The sequence below is a fragment of the Hypomesus transpacificus genome, unplaced genomic scaffold (assembly GCF_021917145.1).
Source record: "Hypomesus transpacificus isolate Combined female unplaced genomic scaffold, fHypTra1 scaffold_369, whole genome shotgun sequence".
Taxonomy (NCBI): domain Eukaryota; kingdom Metazoa; phylum Chordata; class Actinopteri; order Osmeriformes; family Osmeridae; genus Hypomesus; species Hypomesus transpacificus.
In genome coordinates, this window is record NW_025813892.1 from 42,288 (window position 1) to 60,209 (window position 17,922).

Below are 17,922 nucleotides of genomic sequence, written 5' to 3' on the forward strand. Positions count from 1 at the left end.
ACGTAATTCCTATATGCTTTTTGTGTATGTGAATTTGGAAAAACCCATTTGCTAAATTAAAAGTAATGTAGGCAAAATCTTCAGAAAAAATGAAATTTCCAATAAATATTTCTCAATAGATTGCACAGTCAGTATGTACATATTGTGATACCTTCACCTGGAACAGACTATCTCGAACAAATACAAGTTGCAACACAGTCCGCTGTTCCACGCGCTGTTGGCGTCTCAGGATTGTCTTAATATGGTCTTTCCATCTCAGTGTCTTAATATGGGCTCGTGGTCCGATCTGCTGTCACCCCGTTCATATCTCTGTTGGGACGAGGCGTAGCTTTGCCATCTAGTGGCTATAACACGCAACTACACAGGCAGTTCCTCGGCCGCGACCAGCCAATGGTGGACGCGTAAACTCTGAAACATATACAACGTCACATCCTCCCAGCGTCCTCTTTTTTATCGTGTGGTCTGAATTCCACACGGTGTTGTCTCGTGGTGAGTTTCAAATGTTAATTTCTCACTCCAGATCAATTAAGCGCTACAATAAAAGACTGAACAAACTCGATGACAATGCACAGTACGTCTCCCATCGTTCCAAATGCAGACCTGCACGCAGAAAGTCGCTCCATATCCACTGTAAAATAACTGTTAGCATTATTAGCATGTCTTGCTAGCGACACGCGTCTTGCGGGATGACATTCAGCCGCAGGAGCGCGCTCAACCGGAGTTGTAGAAGTTTCCTAAAACTCTCAAATGATGGTGAATGTGAAAGAGAGAAGGGTAAACGTTTACAAAATGGTCAACGGTATCTTAACTGATGTCTATTTAAGATTTGGTTCATTACTACTCGTAAACTGGGTTTCGGATTGAGCGTTTCTCAAAGAAAACTCCGAACTTTCAGGCAAGCTCAAGGACATCAAAAGTCAAGAGTATAGTTTATCAAGTGACGGTGTCATGAGGACAAGAAAATGCTTGAGACGAGGCTCCGGTCAACGACATCTCAACAATAATAAAAAACGAACAAAGGCCTATCTAGTCTAAATTTACAGCAAATGCTGACCAGTTTTCTCTCCCATGACCTCGCCAGCTATAAGAACACGGAGAGAGATCGAAGATGTCGGGGGGCCTGGATGTGCTGCAGCTGAAGGAGGAGGACGTGCTGAAGTTCCTCGCGGCGGGGACGCATCTGGGAGGCACCAATGTCGACTTCCAGATGGAGCACTACGTGTACAAGCGCAAGAGCGACGGTGAGGCGCGAGACACGTAGATGTGGTGTAGAAACCATCTAGGTTCATATCTGACGTTTTCCGTTTGTGTGTAGGTATTGAGGTCTGAGGAGCAGTCTGCACCAGAGGGTGATGTTCATGTTTGTTGACTCCAGGTGTGCATATCATCAACCTGAAAAAGACCTGGGAGAAGCTGCTGCTGGCGGCCAGGGCCATTGTAGCCATCGAGAACCCTGCAGACGTCTGTGTCATCTCCTCCAGGAACACAGGACAGGTAGCTAGACACAACACGCACAACCCTGAACACATCAGGTACCCCAACCCCTTAGTTATTATTCAACGATACGATAGACCCCAAATTCACACGGATACATTCACCAATCCTGGCTTTGATTGACAAGACTGCAGAGGTGTCAATACTGTTTAAATGCTGTTATAATACTGTTGTAATTTGACGGTAAAACAAGTTTTCTCCTTTACATCACATGACTCCTGCTTGCTACTGTGGGCTTGTACAGAGCAGTGGAGGTACCTTTCTCCCTCCCATCCCTGTCTGGATGGGACTACAGTAATATGACCTCCTTCCTCCATTTCCCAGAGGGCAGTGCTGAAGTTTGCCTCGGCGTCCGGTGCCACCACCTTCCACGGCCGCTTCACGCCCGGCACCTTCACCAATCAGATCCAGGCAGCCTTCCGCGAGCCCCGCCTCCTGATTGTGACGGACCCGCGCGCTGACCACCAGCCGCTGACGGAGGCCTCCTACGTCAACATCCCCACCATTGCCATGTGCAACACTGACTCTCCGCTCAGATACGTGGACATCGCCATCCCCTGCAACAACAAGGTCAGGACGCCCTGCCAGCTAGCTGCTGGGTTAGGGTTAGCTAGTTGCTGGGTTAGGGTTAGCTAGCTGCTGGGTTAGCTAGCTGCTGGGTTAGGGTTAGCTAGCCGCTGGGTTAGGGTTAGCTAGCTGCTGGGTTAGGGTTAGCTAGTTGCTGGGTTAGGGTTAGCTAGCTGCTGGGTTAGCTAGCTGCTGGGTTAGGGTTAGCTAGTTGCTGGGTTAGGGTTAGCTAGCTGCTGGGTTAGGGTTAGCTAGCCGCTGGGTTAGGGTTAGCTAGCTGCTGGGTTAGCTAAGGTAAGCACACCGTTAGAGCCCGGCGCGGTCCTGTCTGTGCTGCGCGGGGTGTAGGATGTGTGCTACAGAGACGCAGCGCCCCGCTCCCCCCGCTCCCCCCGCTCCCCCAGCTCTGACCAGTGGGTGAAGGGGGGCTACGCTTTCGAGCGCTGCTACACTACACTGCCTGGAGCAGCCTCCTGCCCTCTTCACCATGGGGTCCAGGGCCTGATGTGGATGATGATGATGTGGATGTGGATGATGATGAGGTGTTGTGTGCAGGGCCACCACTCTGTGGGTCTGATGTGGTGGATGCTGGCCCGGGAGGTGCTGAGGATGAGGGGCACCATCTCAAGGGAACACCCCTGGGAGGTCATGCCTGACCTGTACTTCTACAGAGACCCTGAGGAGGTGAGACACGCACGCACACACAGTTATAGGGACTACACAGGAAGTCCTCCCTGATGCACAGGAAGTTGATGTGTTACCCTGGTTGTCGTCCTGACAGATTGAGAAGGAGGAGCAGGCTGCAGCAGAGAAGGCCGTTGGGAAGGAGGAGTTCCAGGGAGAGTGGACCGCCCCTGCGGCCGAGTTCACCCAACCAGAGGTGGCCGACTGGTCTGAGGGCGTGGCCGTGCCCTCTGTGCCCATCCAGCAGTTCCCAGCAGGTGGGAGGGTGTGGGCAGTGGGGTGAATGCTAGACCATAATGACAGACCATAATGTGTGCCGCCTGGTGTTGAATTGATCATGTGAAGCACCTTAAACCACAACACAACTATCTGTAGTCGACACAGGTTTGCCCCAGTAATATAACAGGACAACCTCACAACCCACATTTGTCCTTGGTCATCAAGTCCTACTGCTGTATTTGTTATAGCATGGTGGTGTGTGTTAACATTGTAACTTTGTGTTTGCAGTTTCTGCTGCTGCTGCTGCTGCCAAACCTGCTGCTGGAGCCACAGAAGGATTCTCTGGTGAGATCTTTCTCTCCCCCTTCTCTTCACTCTCTTTCCTTCTCCCTGTCTCCTCCCCCTTCTCCCTGTCCTGGTTCTACTCTGTTCTGGTTCTGGAATATGTACTACCCTGTCTAACGATGTTCTGGCATGTTCTTGCCTTGTTACAGAGGACTGGAGCGCCCAGCCGGCTACTGAGGACTGGTCCGCTGCCCCGACTGCCCAGGCCTCAGAGTGGGGCGGGGCCACTGCGGAGTGGTCTTAGAGGGAGTGGAGTTTCTGTCCCTCTGCAGACAAATAAAGACTGTTTTTTACAGAATGACCTCTGATCCTGTCGTTTACTCTGCCTCCTTTGGTGAACATGTAAGGGGAGGAGAACAGTATCCACTCTGCCTGAACATGGTGCTGGTGTGGAAGATTGGGTTTAAATACTCCTGACGCCCGCCAGTCTGTTATAAGGTTCAGGCTGCTGATTATAGTATATATTAGTATGGCTGGTGTGCAGTTGGACACATTTTAGGGTGGGTATGGAGGGAGGTAGTTTCTTGAGCAGGGCAGGCCACCCTGAATGGGATCAGAGCATGGATATAGCTGAAGTACTGCAGATCAAGTGTTGCCAGGTTCAAATCCTGCTGTTCATTGCTCAAACATATTACAAAAGCTACAATGTAAATACTGTAAACATCCAAGTAGGCATAGTCTAAATAATGTGCAATGAAGGCACTTGTGCTGAATTAGACACACACGTTAAGATTACAGCAGTTTGTTTTCCAGCACAACTTTCAGTGTCCCCTGGAACTGTCCTTGAGAAATAGTCAATATAATTATGGCACCCAAAACGTTCAGATTTTCTTGTCTGCGGAGAATTTTGTAGAGACTGTATGCTGTTTTAGCCTCACAACAGCATGGGACAGGGCGTCATACACATCTCAGTACAGCTGGACACTGTTCGCTAACTAGTGGCGATTTTAGACCCTTTTTAGGGGTGCTCAAGCATTTTCATCTCAGCACCCCTAAAAAATATAACCCAAAAATTCTGAATTTTGAGGGGTTTGTTTATCATTTGAAGCTGGTAGTTCAAGAAAAAAGGGACATCCTTAGTTTTTTCATTCATTCAATATTGTGCATAGTAATACATAGATGTATTGATTGTTATCCAGTGAAATTAGGGATTTATAACAAGCATGCAAATGTCTCACCTTTAGGTGAGACTGACCTTTATGAAACCAAAATGGTTAACCTACATGAACAAATGTTATACAATATAAAAAATTGTCTATTGGATGTGTGTTAGCTTTACAGTGTGATGCTTTGGACTTTTGCTTTTTAAAGTAGTTCAACACAGGTAATCCTGTTTGTTTAATTGTTTTTTATGATGTATGCTATACAAAAAAATGTCTATGGTTAACAGACCATGACACTGTTTACAAGAGCACAGATTAGCCTCTGTATTTAGCTCTCAAAGTGCACCAGATTCATGCGTTTAACTTTAAGAAGTGTTCTTTCGGGGGAGCATGCCCCCGGACCCCCTAGGGTTGGGGGTTCGCCGTATCCTTTTCACCCCTGACCTGTTTGCATGCCTGTTATTTGCAAGGGGGTTTAGCGCTTTTGCAAGCGCACAGCGCACAATGTGTTTAGTAAAAAAAAAAATATCAATGTAACTCCAATGATCCAGACCACTGCAAGCGGAACGACTCGCTCAAGTTTCTGCACGACCGTGTCATGAACCAGACGAGGAGGAGCAGCGGTTGCCTGGCAACCGTGTCGCCCATCCTGACAACATTGAACTGCTCTACTGCCAAGTACTTTACTACTGCCTAGTTTACTAAATTAAAAACAGAACATGCACAAGCAATCCAGTGGTTAGTCTAAAAACATCTGTTTTGTCCATAAGTAAAGGAAATTGTTGATTAACGGGGACTGATACTGGATCGCATTAGCAATGGTAAGTATTAACCATCTATCTACTAGTTCTAGCAAGTCGAGCACTGTACAGTACTCTACTGTACAGTAGGACTGTAGCTAGGCTAGCTAGACAAACAGTTACACATAATTTTATAGTCTAAACTTAGCACTTTTTCTTTACCGAGACATTTAATACTAATAGATGGCTGATTTTCTGTCGCCAACAAATCTCTCGCTTAAACACCGTTAACTGTCATCACATGTGGATCTAAATGAATGCAACCCACACAGTGATTCAGTCTGCGGAATTACGATAGTTTTCGCCCAGTGTCCATGTGTGTTGACAGATATTGTCCCGGGTGAAGCCTGCGGTAGCCGCGGAGGTGCCGGTCGTCAAGACCAAAGGAAAAAAGTCCCCTCTGGTGGAAGATTATCTGTCTCGGAGGGACTACCTCGGCGCCATGACGCTACTGGAGGTAAAACAGAGGCACCATTCCGTTGTAAACCTGGCAGCACACATAACCCCGCAGTCCGTGCTGAGCTGTTAACGTGCCCTCTCGTGTGAACGTGCTCAGTTCCAGCGGAATGTTGGAGAGCAAGGGGAGGACGCAGACCTGTGGCTCAGCTACTGCGCCTTCCACTTGGGGGACTACCGCAGGGCAATGGAGGTAAAATGCGCCGGTCCTAAGCATAGGCGACATAGGCAGGCACCTAGGGCGGCATCAAGAGGGGGGCGGCAAATTCCAAAGTTCATACATTAATTAACCGTCCCGCACCACCAGCAGAGGGCGCCAAGTCACATCCCGATTTGCGTCCCCGGGGCTGGGGGGGGGGGGGGGGCGACACCCCGATTTGCGCTCCCGGGGGGAGGGGCAGCTGATACAGGCTGTCGGGTGGAGTACTGCAGGGCCATGGAGGTAGGATACAGGCTAGCTGGATGGATGGCTGTCTTGTTTTTGTGTCCAGGAGTACAGGATCCTGACAGCGCAGGTTGACTGCAGACCGGAGGTGTGGGTGAACCTGGCCTGCTGTCTCTTCTGTCTGGGCCTCTACAGAGAAGCACAGGAGGCAGCGTTGAAAGGTTAAAATCCCCCCACCCCCCTGTACATCTGATAAAAGTGTCTGTTAAAGGAACATGTTGGTTTCATGGGGTTATTCTTCCTTGTGGACAAGCAGGAAAGTGGTGACATGTTTTTCTTGTCTCTAGGACCTGCGGACCAGCTGCAGAATCGCCTGCTGTTTCATCTGGCTCACAAGGTCAGCCCATCACAGTGCTGGGTTTCAACATGTCTGGAGAGGTCATGAGTACTGTAGTTAAATCCCCCTCTTCCTCCTCCTCTTCCTCACTCTTTTCCCTCCTCCTCTCCTCTCCTCCCCTCCCCCCCTCCTCCCCCTCCCCCCCTCCTCCCCTCCCCCTCCTCTCCTCCTCCCCTCCCCTCCCCCCTCCTCCCCTCCCCTCCCCCCCCTCTCCCCCCCTCCTCCCCTCCTCCCCTCCTCTCCTCCTCTCCTCCCCTCCCCTCCCCCCCTCCTCCCCTCCTCCCCTCCTCCCCTCCCCTCCTCCCCTCCTCCCCCCCTCCTCCCTCTCCTCAGTTCAGTGATGAGCAGCAGTTGATGGGGTTCCACCAGAGGCTGCAGGATGTGAGTGAAGACCAGCTGAGTCTGGCCTCCATCCACTACATGCGCTCCCACTACCAGGAGGCCATCGACATCTACAAACGCATCCTGCTGCAGAATAGGCACGCACACACACACACTACACACACATACTACACGCACATCCATCCTGGTCTCTCTCAGGGCTGGTCTCTCAGGGCTGGTCTCTTTCAGGGCTGGTGTCTCAGGGCTGGTCTCTCAGGGCTGGTCTCTCAGGGCTGTTCTCTCAGGGCTGGTGTCTCAGGGCTGGTCTCTCTCAGGGCTGGTCTCTCTCAGGGCTAGTCTCTCAGGGCTGGTCTCTCAGGGCTGGTCTCTTTCAGGGCTGGTTTCTCAGGGCTGGTCTCTTTCAAGGCTGGTCTCTCAGGGCTGGTCCTCTCAGGGCTGGTCTCTTTCAGGGCTGGTCTCTCAGGGCTGGTCTCTTTCAGGGCTGGTCTCTCAGGGCTGTTCTGTCAAGGCTGGTCTCTCTCAGGGCTGGTCTCTCAGGGTTGGTCTCTCAGGGCTGGTCTCTCTCAGGGCTGTTCTCTCAGGGCTGGTCTCTCAGGGCTGGTCTCTCAGGGCTGTTCTCTCAGGGCTGGTGTCTCAGGGCTGGTCTCTCAGGGCTGGTCTCTCTCAGGGTTGGTCTCTCAGGGCTGATCTCTCTCAGGGCTGGTCTCTCAGGGCTAGGCTCTCTCAGGGCTGGTCTCTCTCAGGGCTGGTCTCTCAGGGCTGTTCTCTCTCAGGGCTGGTCTCTCAGGGCTAACAGTGAGCTGGTCTCTCTGCAGGGACTTCCTGGCGCTGAATGTGTATGTCGCTCTGTGCTACTACAAGCTGGACTACTATGATGTGTCCCAGGAGGTGCTGGCCATCTACCTGCAGAACCTTCCAGACTCCACCATCGCCCTCAACCTCAAGGCTTGCAACCACTTCAGGCTGTTCAACGGCAAGGCAGCAGAGGTTAGCCACCCAGACACAACACACACCCAGACACAACACACACCCAGACACAACATACACCCAGACACAACACACACCCAGACACAACACACACCCAGACACAACATACACCCAGACACAACACACACCCAGACACAACACACACCCAGACACAACACACACTCAGACACAACACACACCCAGACACAACACACACCCAGTCACAACACACACTCAGACACAACACACACCCAGACACAACACACACCCAGTCACAACACACACTCAGACACAACACACACCCAGACACAACACACACCCAGTCACAACACACACTCAGACACAACACACACCCAGACACAACACACACCCAGATACAACACACACCCAGTCACAACACACACCCAGACACAACACACACCCAGACACAACACACACCCAGTCACAACACACACTCAGTCACAACACACACCCAGTCACAACACACACTCAGACACAACACACACCCAGACACAACACACACCCAGTCACAACACACACTCAGACACAACACACACCCAGACACAACACACACCCAGTCACAACACACACTCAGACACAACACACACCCAGACACAACACACACCCAGATACAACACACACCCAGTCACAACACACACCCAGACACAACACACACCCAGACACAACACACACTCAGACACAACAGCAAGGGTCTAATCTGGCCCAGCAAACACAGCAGAACATGTGCTTTATTTTTCCAACTCTCTCTGTTGTCTCTCCATCTATGTGTTGTCTCTCCATCTCTGTGTTGTGTCTCCATCTCTGTGTTGTCTCTCCATCTGTGTTGTCTCTCCATCTCTGTGTTGTCTCTCCATCTCTGTGTTGTCTCTCCATCTCTGTGTTGTCTCTCCATCTCTGTGTTGTCTCTCCGTCTCTGTGCTCTCTCTCTCCCAGGCTGAGCTGAAGAACCTTATAGACATCTCTTCCTGCTCCTTTGAGTTTGCCAAGGAGCTCATCAAACACAACCTGGTGAGACTCACACACACTCACACACACTCACATACACACATATGTTGATCAGTCCACCATTGATTAAAAAATATATATAAATTTGCTACACAGATTTTTCTAGATTTTTTGAGTTTTTTTATTTAATTTATATTTTATGTGTTCAGAATCTCACATACACATTTCAATTTTACAGATCGTATGTATATTGTTTGAGGTTTTTAAGTAGATATATCTAGATTTGTTTGAGATTTTTAAATAAAAGCAACATGGAAAACCAAATGTTAAGACTTCCTTCTATCCACATGCACGCACACACGTAGGCACGCACACACACACACGTAGGCGCGCGCGCGTACAGGCACATCAGTGGGCCGAGGATTACTTTCTAGTAAGAATGGTGGTCCCTGGGACAAAACCAGTTGAAAACCCCTGCTTTAAGGCAAACATCAAGAAGCAACAATTAACTTTAAAATTCAAAAAATATTACGTGGATCCAAATGATACCATATATTTATTGATCATATACAATAAATAATTTCTCATATCATATGTCATCAATTATTTCTCATATCATATATATCATCAATTATTTCTCATATCATATATAACTGATAACATATCATATCATCAATATTTGATCCTATACCAGGTGGTGTTCCGGGGGGGGGAGGGGGCGCTGCAAGCCCTGCCCGCCCTCATCGATGTCATCCCAGAGGCCCGTCTCAACCTGGTCATCTACTACCTCCGCCAAGGTGAGCAGGTCTCTGGTCATCTACTACCTCCACCAAGGTGAGCAGGTCTCTGGTCATCTACTACCTCCGCCAAGGTGAGCAGGTCTCTGGTCATCTACTACCTCCACCAAGGTCAGCAGGTCTCTGGTCATCTACTACCTCCACCAAGGTGAGCAGGTCTCTGGTCATCTACTACCTCCACCAAGGTGAGCAGGTCTCTGGTCATCTACTACCTCCACCAAGGTCAGCAGGTCTCTGGTCATCTACTACCTCCACCAAGGTGAGCAGGTCTCTGGTCATCTGCTACCTCCACCAAGGTGAGCAGGTCTCTGGTCATCTACTACCTCCACCAAGGTGAGCAGGTCTCTGGTCATCTACTACCTCCGCCAAGGTGAGCAGGTCTCTGGTCATCTACTACCTCCACCAAGGTGAGCAGGTCTCTGGTCATCTGCTACCTCCACCAAGGTGAGCAGGTCTCTGGTCATCTACTACCTCCACCAAGGTGAGCAGGTCTCTGGTCATCTACTACCTCCACCAAGGTGAGCAGGTCTCTGGTCATCTACTACCTCCGCCAAGGTCAGCAAGTCTCTGGGCCGTCACCGCCGTTACGGTCTCCCTCAATTGTGTGCGTGTGTTTGTGTGTGTGTGTTTGTGTGTAGAGGGAGTCACATGTCTTTGTGTTGCAGATGATGTCCAGGACTCCTACAACCTGATCAAAGACCTGGAACCAAGTACACCTCAGGTAGACTCCTCTTCTCTCTCTCTCCTTCTCTCTTCCTCTCCTCCTTTCTCTCTCCTTCCCTCTCTCCTCCTCTCCTCCTATCTCTCTCTCCTCTCTCTTCTCCTCTCTTCCTCTCTCCTCCTCCTATTTTTCTCTCCTTCCCTCTCCTCTCTCCTCCTATCTCTCCTTCTCCTCTTCCTCTGTCTCCTTCTCTCCTCCTCCACTCTCCTTTTTTTCCTTCTTCTCTTCTCTCCTCTCTTTCTGTCCTTTTCTCCTCCAATCACTCCTTTTCTTCTCCCCTCTCTCCTCCTCTCTCCATCCCCCTCATCCCCATCTACTCGTTTTCTCCGTCAGGATCAGTGTAGCTTTTGTGAGTTGGTAGAATGCAGTGAGCTGTGATATTAACCTCTCCCCTCCTCCCCACATCTCTCCCTCCCCCTCTTCCTTCATTCCTCCCTCCCTCTCTCTTTCTCAGGTTCAGAGCAATGTTAGTCTAAATGTACACCAGCGTACAGTAAGTGTGTGTGTCCCTGTCAGGGCCAGAGCAGCGTTAGCAGAGCGCCCCCTGGAGGCAGGAGGCGTGGAGCCTGACTGTGCTTCTCTCTCCACAGGAATACATCCTGAAGGGGGTGGTGAATGCTGCCCTGGGCCAGGAGCTCTGCTCTGTGAGTGTCTGTCTGGAGGGGGACGTACTAGGAGGAGAGGGGGGGGGGGGCTGAGAGGGGGGGGGGGGCTGAGAGGAGGGGGGGACTGAGGTGGGGGGGACTGAGAGGAGGGGGGGGGACTGAGAGGGGGGGGGGGACTGAGGTGGGGGGACTGAGAGGAGGGGGGGGGGACTGAGAGGGGGGGGACTGAGAGGAGGGGGGGGGACTGAGGTGGGGGGGGACTGAGAGGGGGGGGGGGGAGAGGGGGGGGGACTGAGAGGGGGGGGGGGGGAGGTGGGGGGGACTGAGAGGGGGGGGGACTGAGAGGAGGGGGGGGGACTGAGGTGGGGGGGGACTGAGAGGAGGGGGGGGGGACTGAGAGGGGGGGGACTGAGAGGAGGGGGGGGGACTGAGGTGGGGGGGGACTGAGAGGAGGGGGGGGGGACTGAGGCTGGTGGCTGGAGAGGGGGGGGGGGGGACTGAGGTGGGGGGGGACTGAGAGGAGGGGGGGGGACTGAGGCTGGTGGCTGGAGAGGGGGGGGGGGGGGCTGGTGGCTGGACTGAGGTGGGGGGGGGACTGAGAGGAGGGGGGGGGACTGAGGCTGGTGGCTGGAGAGGAGGGGGGGGGGACTGAGGGCTGGTGGCTGGAGAGGAGGGGGGGGGACTGAGGCTGGTGGCTGGAGAGGAGGGGGGGGGACTGAGGTGGGGGGGGACTGAGGCTGGTGGCTGGAGGGGGGGGGGGGGGGCTGGTGGCTGGACTGAGGCTGGTGGCTGGAGGGGGGGGGGGGGGACTGAGGCTGGTGGCTGGAGGGGGGGGGGGACTGAGGCTGGTGGCTGGAGAGGAGGGGGGGGGGACTGAGGCTGGTGGCTGGAGAGGAGGGGGGGGGGACTGAGGCTGGTGGCTGGAGAGGAGGGGGGGGGACTGAGGCTGGTGGCTGGAGAGGAGGGGGGGGGGACTGAGGCTGGTGGCTGGAGAGGAGGGGGGGGGACTGAGGCTGGTGGCTGGAGAGGAGGGGGGGGGGACTGAGAGGAGAAGTAAAACCATTGGCCTTGTGTGATGCTGCACACACTTGGCAGTCGTTCAGGCATTATTTCAGATATTCATAAGTAACAGATTCCTAAATGGAGACTCAATAGAGAGCTCCTGGTTTAGCAGCAGGGCCCAGGACTGACCCTATCTCTGTCCTGCAGAGGGACCACATGAAGATAGCACAGCAGTTCTTCCAGCTGGTCGGCGGTTCTGCCAGTGAATGTGGTGAGTCCCGCTAGCTAGCCAGCATAGAACAAGCCAACACATGGCTAGTTAGCTTGCTGACTAACCTGGGGGGGTTAAAGGGCTAGTTGACTAACCTGGGGGGGTTAAAGGGCTAGTTGACTAACCTGGGGGGGGTTAAAGGGCTAGTTGACTAACCTGGGGGGGTTAAAGGGCTAGTTGACTAACCTGGGGGGGGTTAAAGGGCTAGTTGACTAACCTGGGGGGGTTAAAGGGCTAGTTGACTAACCTGGGGGGGGTTAAAGGGCTAGTTGACTAACCTGGGGTTGTGCTGCAGACACCATCCCGGGCAGGCAGTGCATGGCCTCCTGCTTCTTCCTGCTGCGCCAGTTTGAAGACGTCCTCATTTACCTAAACTCTGTGAAGGTCAGCACGCCACAACCCCTGACCTGTCCCTACCCTTGACCTGTCCCTACCCTTGACCTATCCCCTGACCTGTCCCTACCCTTGACCTGTCCCTACCCTTTACCTGTCCCCTGACCTGTCCCTACCCTTGACCTGTCCCCTGACCTATCCCTACACCCTGACCTGTCCCTACCCCTGACCTGTCCCTACCCCTGACCTGTCCCTACCCCTGACCTGTCCCTACCCCTGACCTGTCCCTACCCCTGACCTGTCCCCTGACCTATCCCTACACCCTGACCTGTCCCTACCCCTGACCTGTCCCTACCCCTGACCTGTCCCTACCCCTGACCTGTCCCTACCCTTGACCCCTACCCCTGACCTGTCCCTACCCTTGACCCCTGACCTGTCCCTACCCCTGACATGTCCCCTGACCTCTCCCTACCCTTGACCTGTCCCTACCCTTGACCCCTACCCTGTCCCTACCCCTGGCCTGTCCCTACTCTTGACCTCTGACCTGTCTCTACCCCTAACCTGTGTCTCTCCCCTGACCTTTTGACCTGTCTCTCCCTTCTACCATGACCTGTCTATCCTATCAGAGTTACTTCTACAATGACGACACCTTCAACTTCAACTATGCCCAGGCCAAGGCTGCGGTGGGCAACTACCGGGAGGCAGAGGAGGTATTACATAGTACTGCAATGTATTACACTATACCACACAATACTACACAGCCAGGGCTCGAAATTAACGTTGTCCCGTTGTCCTAGGGACGATGAAAAACATGTCTGGGACCGTTCAGCACAGACTAGATGTCTGGGACAGTTCATCATGTCCAGTCCATTAATTCCAACCCGCTAGAAAACTTAGTTTTTGGACCTCTGTATTTTTCAAACCCTGCATACAACCACGATCACAGCCACTGCCGACGTGACAACACCTGTAGACCACCATGTCAATTCATACATCAAGGCAGTGGTTCCCAACCCTGGTCCTCAGGGAACACCTGTCCCGCATGTTTTAGATGTTTCCCTGCTCCAACACACCTGATTCAAATGAATGGTCATAAGCAGGCGTCTGCAGAGCTGGCTAACGACCCATTCATTTGAATCAGGTGTGTTGGAGCAGGGGAACGTCTAAAACATGCAGGACAGGTGTTCCCTGAGGACCAGGGTTGGACACCCCTGGTCTAAAACATGCAGGACAGGGGGTCCCTGAGGACCAGGGTTGGGAACCACTGGTCTAAAACATGCAGGACAGGGGTGCCCTGAGGACCAGGGTTGGGAACCACTGCATCAAGGTAATGACAAATACTGAGCTAGCTAGCTAACCAGAGACCCATATTGACTGGCTAGCTCTGAGAGTGACACTGATCAGGAATCTCCTGAAAATGTGGATGCAGACGGAATAAAAATAATTAGCGATATGTTTCTTCTCTTTTTGGCAGTTACATTAGCCATGTGGGTCTAGTTATCAGCCGTTCAACCACTTTCAATAGAGTAATATCAAGACTGACGATGCGCAAGACATAAAGCATAGTTCAGAGTCGGTTAATTTTGCACTTTGGGAAATACTATGAGGAAAAAAGTTAATTGCAAGCCCTGCAATAGAGAACAGTAGAGTTTAGTTGAGTCCTCATCAAGTACTCATCAATGATGCAAACCTATATTTGAAAAATAAATCTCTAATGTTTGTTCAACCTTTCGAAACTTTATCGAAACTTTTTTCACACACAGTGAAAGGAGAAGATAGAGGAGGAGAACAGAGTAGCTTATAGCAGAGTAAAGCAGAGCAGAGTACAGTAGTTTAGGAGAGTCCTTTATCCCAACCTTTTTTCAAACCTTTAGAAGCTTTTTTCCCTAAACATTTTTAAAAAGTTTTGCAACTTTTTAACTACAGCCACACCAAGAATTGTGTTAGCCCCACCATGAAACAAGAAAGAACATTGTGTATTCTATTGTGTATGTATTCACATTGAAATTCAGACATTGATTTGAGCCCCACGACTGTATGGATTACTTAAATAGTGTTGTAAATAACCTAGACCCATGTCAGAATGTCAAATGCAAAAACACAAGAATTTACATTTTGGGACAGGTCAAGTTCAGTTTGGGATGGTTAATTTAGCACTTTGGGATGGTACTGGGATGGTACTGGGACGGTACTGGGACGGTACTGGGACGGTACTGGGATGGTACTGGGACGGTACTGGGACGGTACTGGGACAGTGAGGAGAAAAGTTAGTTGCGAGCCCTGTACACAGTGATACACTACACTATATTGCATAGTGGTAAATCATGGTACACAGCAGTGTTGCATAGTGTATATTGGAATGAATGTTGTTATTTTCGTGATTGTTCAGATCTTCCTGCTGATCCAGAGTGATAAGATCAAGACAGACTACATTTACCTGAGCTGGCTGGCTCGCTGCTGTAAGTCCTAACACAACTACCCTGTAGCTAACCTTAACACAACTACCATGTAGCTAACCCTAACCCTAACCCAACTACCCTATAGCTAACCCTAACCCTAACACAACTACCCTGTAGCTAACCCTAACACAACTACCCTGTAGCTAACCCTAACACAACTACCCTGTAGCTAACCCTAACACAACTACCCTGTAGCTAACCCTAACACAACTACCCTGTAGCTAACACTAACACAACTACCCTGTAGCCAACCCTAACCCAACTACCCTGTAGCTAACCCTAACCCAACTACCCTGTAGCTAACCCTAACCCAACTACCTTGTAGGGTGTAGTGTTCAGCAGGGGGGGGGGGGGGGTGTATAGTGTGTAGTGTTCACCAGGGGGGGTGTAGTCTTCAGCAGGGGGGGGGGTGTATAGTGTGTCGTGTTCAGCAAGGGGGGTGCATAGTGTGTAGTGTTCAGCAGGGGGGGTGTAGTGTTCAGCGGGGGGGGGGGGGGTGTATAGTGTGTAGTGTTCAGCAGGGGGGGTGTAGTGTTTAGCGGGGGGGGGGTGTATAGTGTGTAGTGTTCAGCAGGGGGGGTGTAGTGTTCAGCAGGGGGGGGGGTGTATAGGGTGTAGTGTTCAGCAGGGGGGGGGGGGGTGTATAGGGTGTAGTGTTCAGCAGGGGGGGGGGTGTATAGGGTGTAGTGTTCAGCAGGGGGGGGGGGGTGTATAGGGTGTAGTGTTCAGCAGGGGGGGGGGGGGGTGTATAGTGTGTAGTGTTCAGCAAGGGGGGTGTATAGTGTGTAGTGTTCAGCAGGGGGGGTGTAGTGTTCAGCAGGGTGTGTGTAGTGTTCAGCAGGGGGGGGAGTGTGTATAGTGTGTAGTGTTCAGCAGGGTGTGTGTATAGTGTGTAGTGTTCAGCAGGGTGTGTGTGTGTTGTGTGTAGTGTTCAGCAGGGTGTGTGTGTGTTGTGTAGACATCATGAACCAGAAGGCTCGTCTGGCCTGGGAGCTGTACCTAAAGATGGAGACGTCATCCGACTCTTTTAGCCTCCTGCAGGTCATGGCCAACGACTGCTACAAGGTACCAATATCACACTGCTACAAGGTACCTTCCTCTGCTGGTGTTAATATCACACTGCTGCAAGGTACAAATAGCTCAGTTCCACTGTGTGTCCCCCAGATGGGTCAGTTCTACTACTCTGCGAAGGCGTTTGACGTTCTGGAGCGTCTGGATCCAAACCCGGAGTACTGGGAGGGGAAGAGGGGCGCCTGTGTGGGGGTCCTGCAGCTCATCCTGGCTGGCAGGGAGTCCAGGTGTGCTCACCTGCAGCCTGTAATAACACCACCTGCAGCCTGTAATAACACCACCTGCAGCCTGTAATAACATCACCTGCAGCCTGTAATAACATCACCTGCAGCCTGTAATAACACCACCTGCAGCCTGTAATAACATCACCTGCAGCCTGTAATAACACCACCTGCAGCCTGTAATAACATCACCTGCAGCCTGTAATAACATCACCTGCAGCCTGTAATAACACCACCTGCAGCCTGTAATAACACCACCTGTGCTCACCTGCAGCCTGTAATAACATCACCTGCAGCCTGTAATAACACCACCTGCAGCCTGTAATAACATCACCTGCAGCCTGTAATAACATAACCTGCAGCCTGTAATAACATCACCTGCAGCCTGTAATAACACCACCTGCAGCCTGTAATAACACCACTTGCAGCCTGTAATAACACCACCTGCAGCCTGTAATAACACCACCTGCAGCCTGTAATAACATCACCTGCAGCCTGTAATAACATCACCTGCAGCCTGTAATAACACCACCTGCAGCCTGTAATAACACCACCTGCAGCCTGTAATAACACCACCTGCAGCCTGTAATAACATCACTGCAGCCTGTAATAACACCACCTGCAGCCTGTAATAACACCACCTGCAGCCTGTAATAACACCACCTGCAGCCTGTAATAACACCACCTGCTCACCTGTAATCACATCACCTGCAGCCTGTAATAACACCACCTGCAGCCTGTAATAACACCACCTGCAGCCTGTAATAACATCACCTGCAGCCTGTAATAACATCACCTGCAGCCTGTAATAACATCACCTGCAGCCTGTAATAACACCACCTGCAGCCTGTAATAACATCACCTGCAGCCTGTAATAACACCACCTGCAGCCTGTAATAACACCACCTGCAGCCTGTAATAACATCACCTGCAGCCTGTAATCACATCACCTGCAGCCTGTAATAACACCACCTGCAGCCTGTAATAACACCACCTGCAGCCTGTAATAACACCACCTGCAGCCTGTAATAACATCACCTGCTCACCTGCAGCCTCTAGTAACATCAACTGCTCACCTGCAGCCTCTAGTAACATTAGTGTGTGTGTGTGCATTACTCCAGTTGGTAACATTAGTGTGTGTGTGTGCATTACTCCAGTTGGTAACATTAGTGTGTGTGTGTGTGTGCAGGGAGACCCTGCGGGAGGTACTTCCGCTGCTGAGGAACTCAGGAAACCCCCAGGTGGAATACATCATCAGGATCCTCCGCAAGTGGGCCAAGGACAACAGAGTCTCTCTGTGATGTCATCACTCCTCGCCCAGGCTGATGTCGGCAGGTTCTCATGCAGGTCCACTCCCCTAAGTGCCCTTTGACCTGCTCTGTAAAGCGTTTTCAAGTGACCCAGTGGTCAGTCACTTATGCATCTCTTTATTGCTTCATTGTTATTTTGAGTTTTAAAAAAAGCATTTACTGCGTTATTGTTCCTTGTACTGGCGTTTTTTCAATCTGTACATATGTGCCTGTTGAAATAAATATATGAGTTGTATGTTACATATTTGTTCAACTTCTCTACGATTGTCTGTGTCAGTCCGAGTTAAGACGATGGTTTATATTATTGGTTCATAGTTTACGATTGTTAATGTTTGTGTTTATTTCCTCCAACCAGAGAGGAACAGAGACCAAGGGGAGACCAGTTGTCCCGTCAGAACACCCCGCGTG

General features: G+C 51.4%; 2 protein-coding genes across 2 annotated transcripts; both read left to right on the plus strand.

The window, feature by feature from the left end:
- Positions 1-425: 425 nt before the first annotated feature.
- LOC124464533 (40S ribosomal protein SA-like) lies at positions 426-3,607 on the plus strand. Its single transcript, XM_047016422.1, has 8 exons — positions 426-489; positions 1,082-1,241; positions 1,376-1,494; positions 1,819-2,064; positions 2,617-2,745; positions 2,843-3,002; positions 3,253-3,309; positions 3,459-3,607. Exons 2-8 carry the CDS (start codon positions 1,109-1,111, stop codon positions 3,551-3,553), a joined length of 939 nt encoding a protein of 312 aa, XP_046872378.1. The 5' UTR covers positions 426-489; positions 1,082-1,108; the 3' UTR covers positions 3,554-3,607.
- A 1,486-nt stretch (positions 3,608-5,093) lies between these two features.
- On the plus strand, positions 5,094-17,753 carry LOC124464536 (intraflagellar transport protein 56-like). The gene is made up of 18 exons (XM_047016424.1): positions 5,094-5,233; positions 5,541-5,669; positions 5,769-5,861; positions 6,160-6,274; positions 6,401-6,450; positions 6,784-6,929; positions 7,608-7,779; positions 8,713-8,787; positions 9,419-9,521; positions 10,187-10,242; positions 10,833-10,886; positions 12,057-12,120; positions 12,416-12,504; positions 13,080-13,163; positions 14,843-14,912; positions 15,871-15,977; positions 16,077-16,210; positions 17,394-17,753. Exons 1-18 carry the CDS (start codon positions 5,231-5,233, stop codon positions 17,503-17,505), a joined length of 1,656 nt encoding a protein of 551 aa, XP_046872380.1. The 5' UTR covers positions 5,094-5,230; the 3' UTR covers positions 17,506-17,753.
- The last annotated feature ends 169 nt before the right edge of the window (positions 17,754-17,922 follow it).

Coding starts and splice junctions, on each gene's coding strand:
- LOC124464533 (XM_047016422.1), top strand. CDS start 1,109: ATGTCGGGGGGCCTGGATGTGCTGCAGCTGAAGGAGGAGGACGTGCTG. Junction 1,495..1,818: donor CCTCCAGGAACACAGGACAG/GTAGCTAGACAC, acceptor TCCATTTCCCAG/AGGGCAGTGCTGAAGTTTGC. Junction 2,746..2,842: donor TCTACAGAGACCCTGAGGAG/GTGAGACACGCA, acceptor TCGTCCTGACAG/ATTGAGAAGGAGGAGCAGGC.
- LOC124464536 (XM_047016424.1), top strand. Junction 5,862..6,159: donor ACTACCGCAGGGCAATGGAG/GTAAAATGCGCC, acceptor TTTTGTGTCCAG/GAGTACAGGATCCTGACAGC. Junction 15,978..16,076: donor TGGCCAACGACTGCTACAAG/GTACCAATATCA, acceptor TGTGTCCCCCAG/ATGGGTCAGTTCTACTACTC.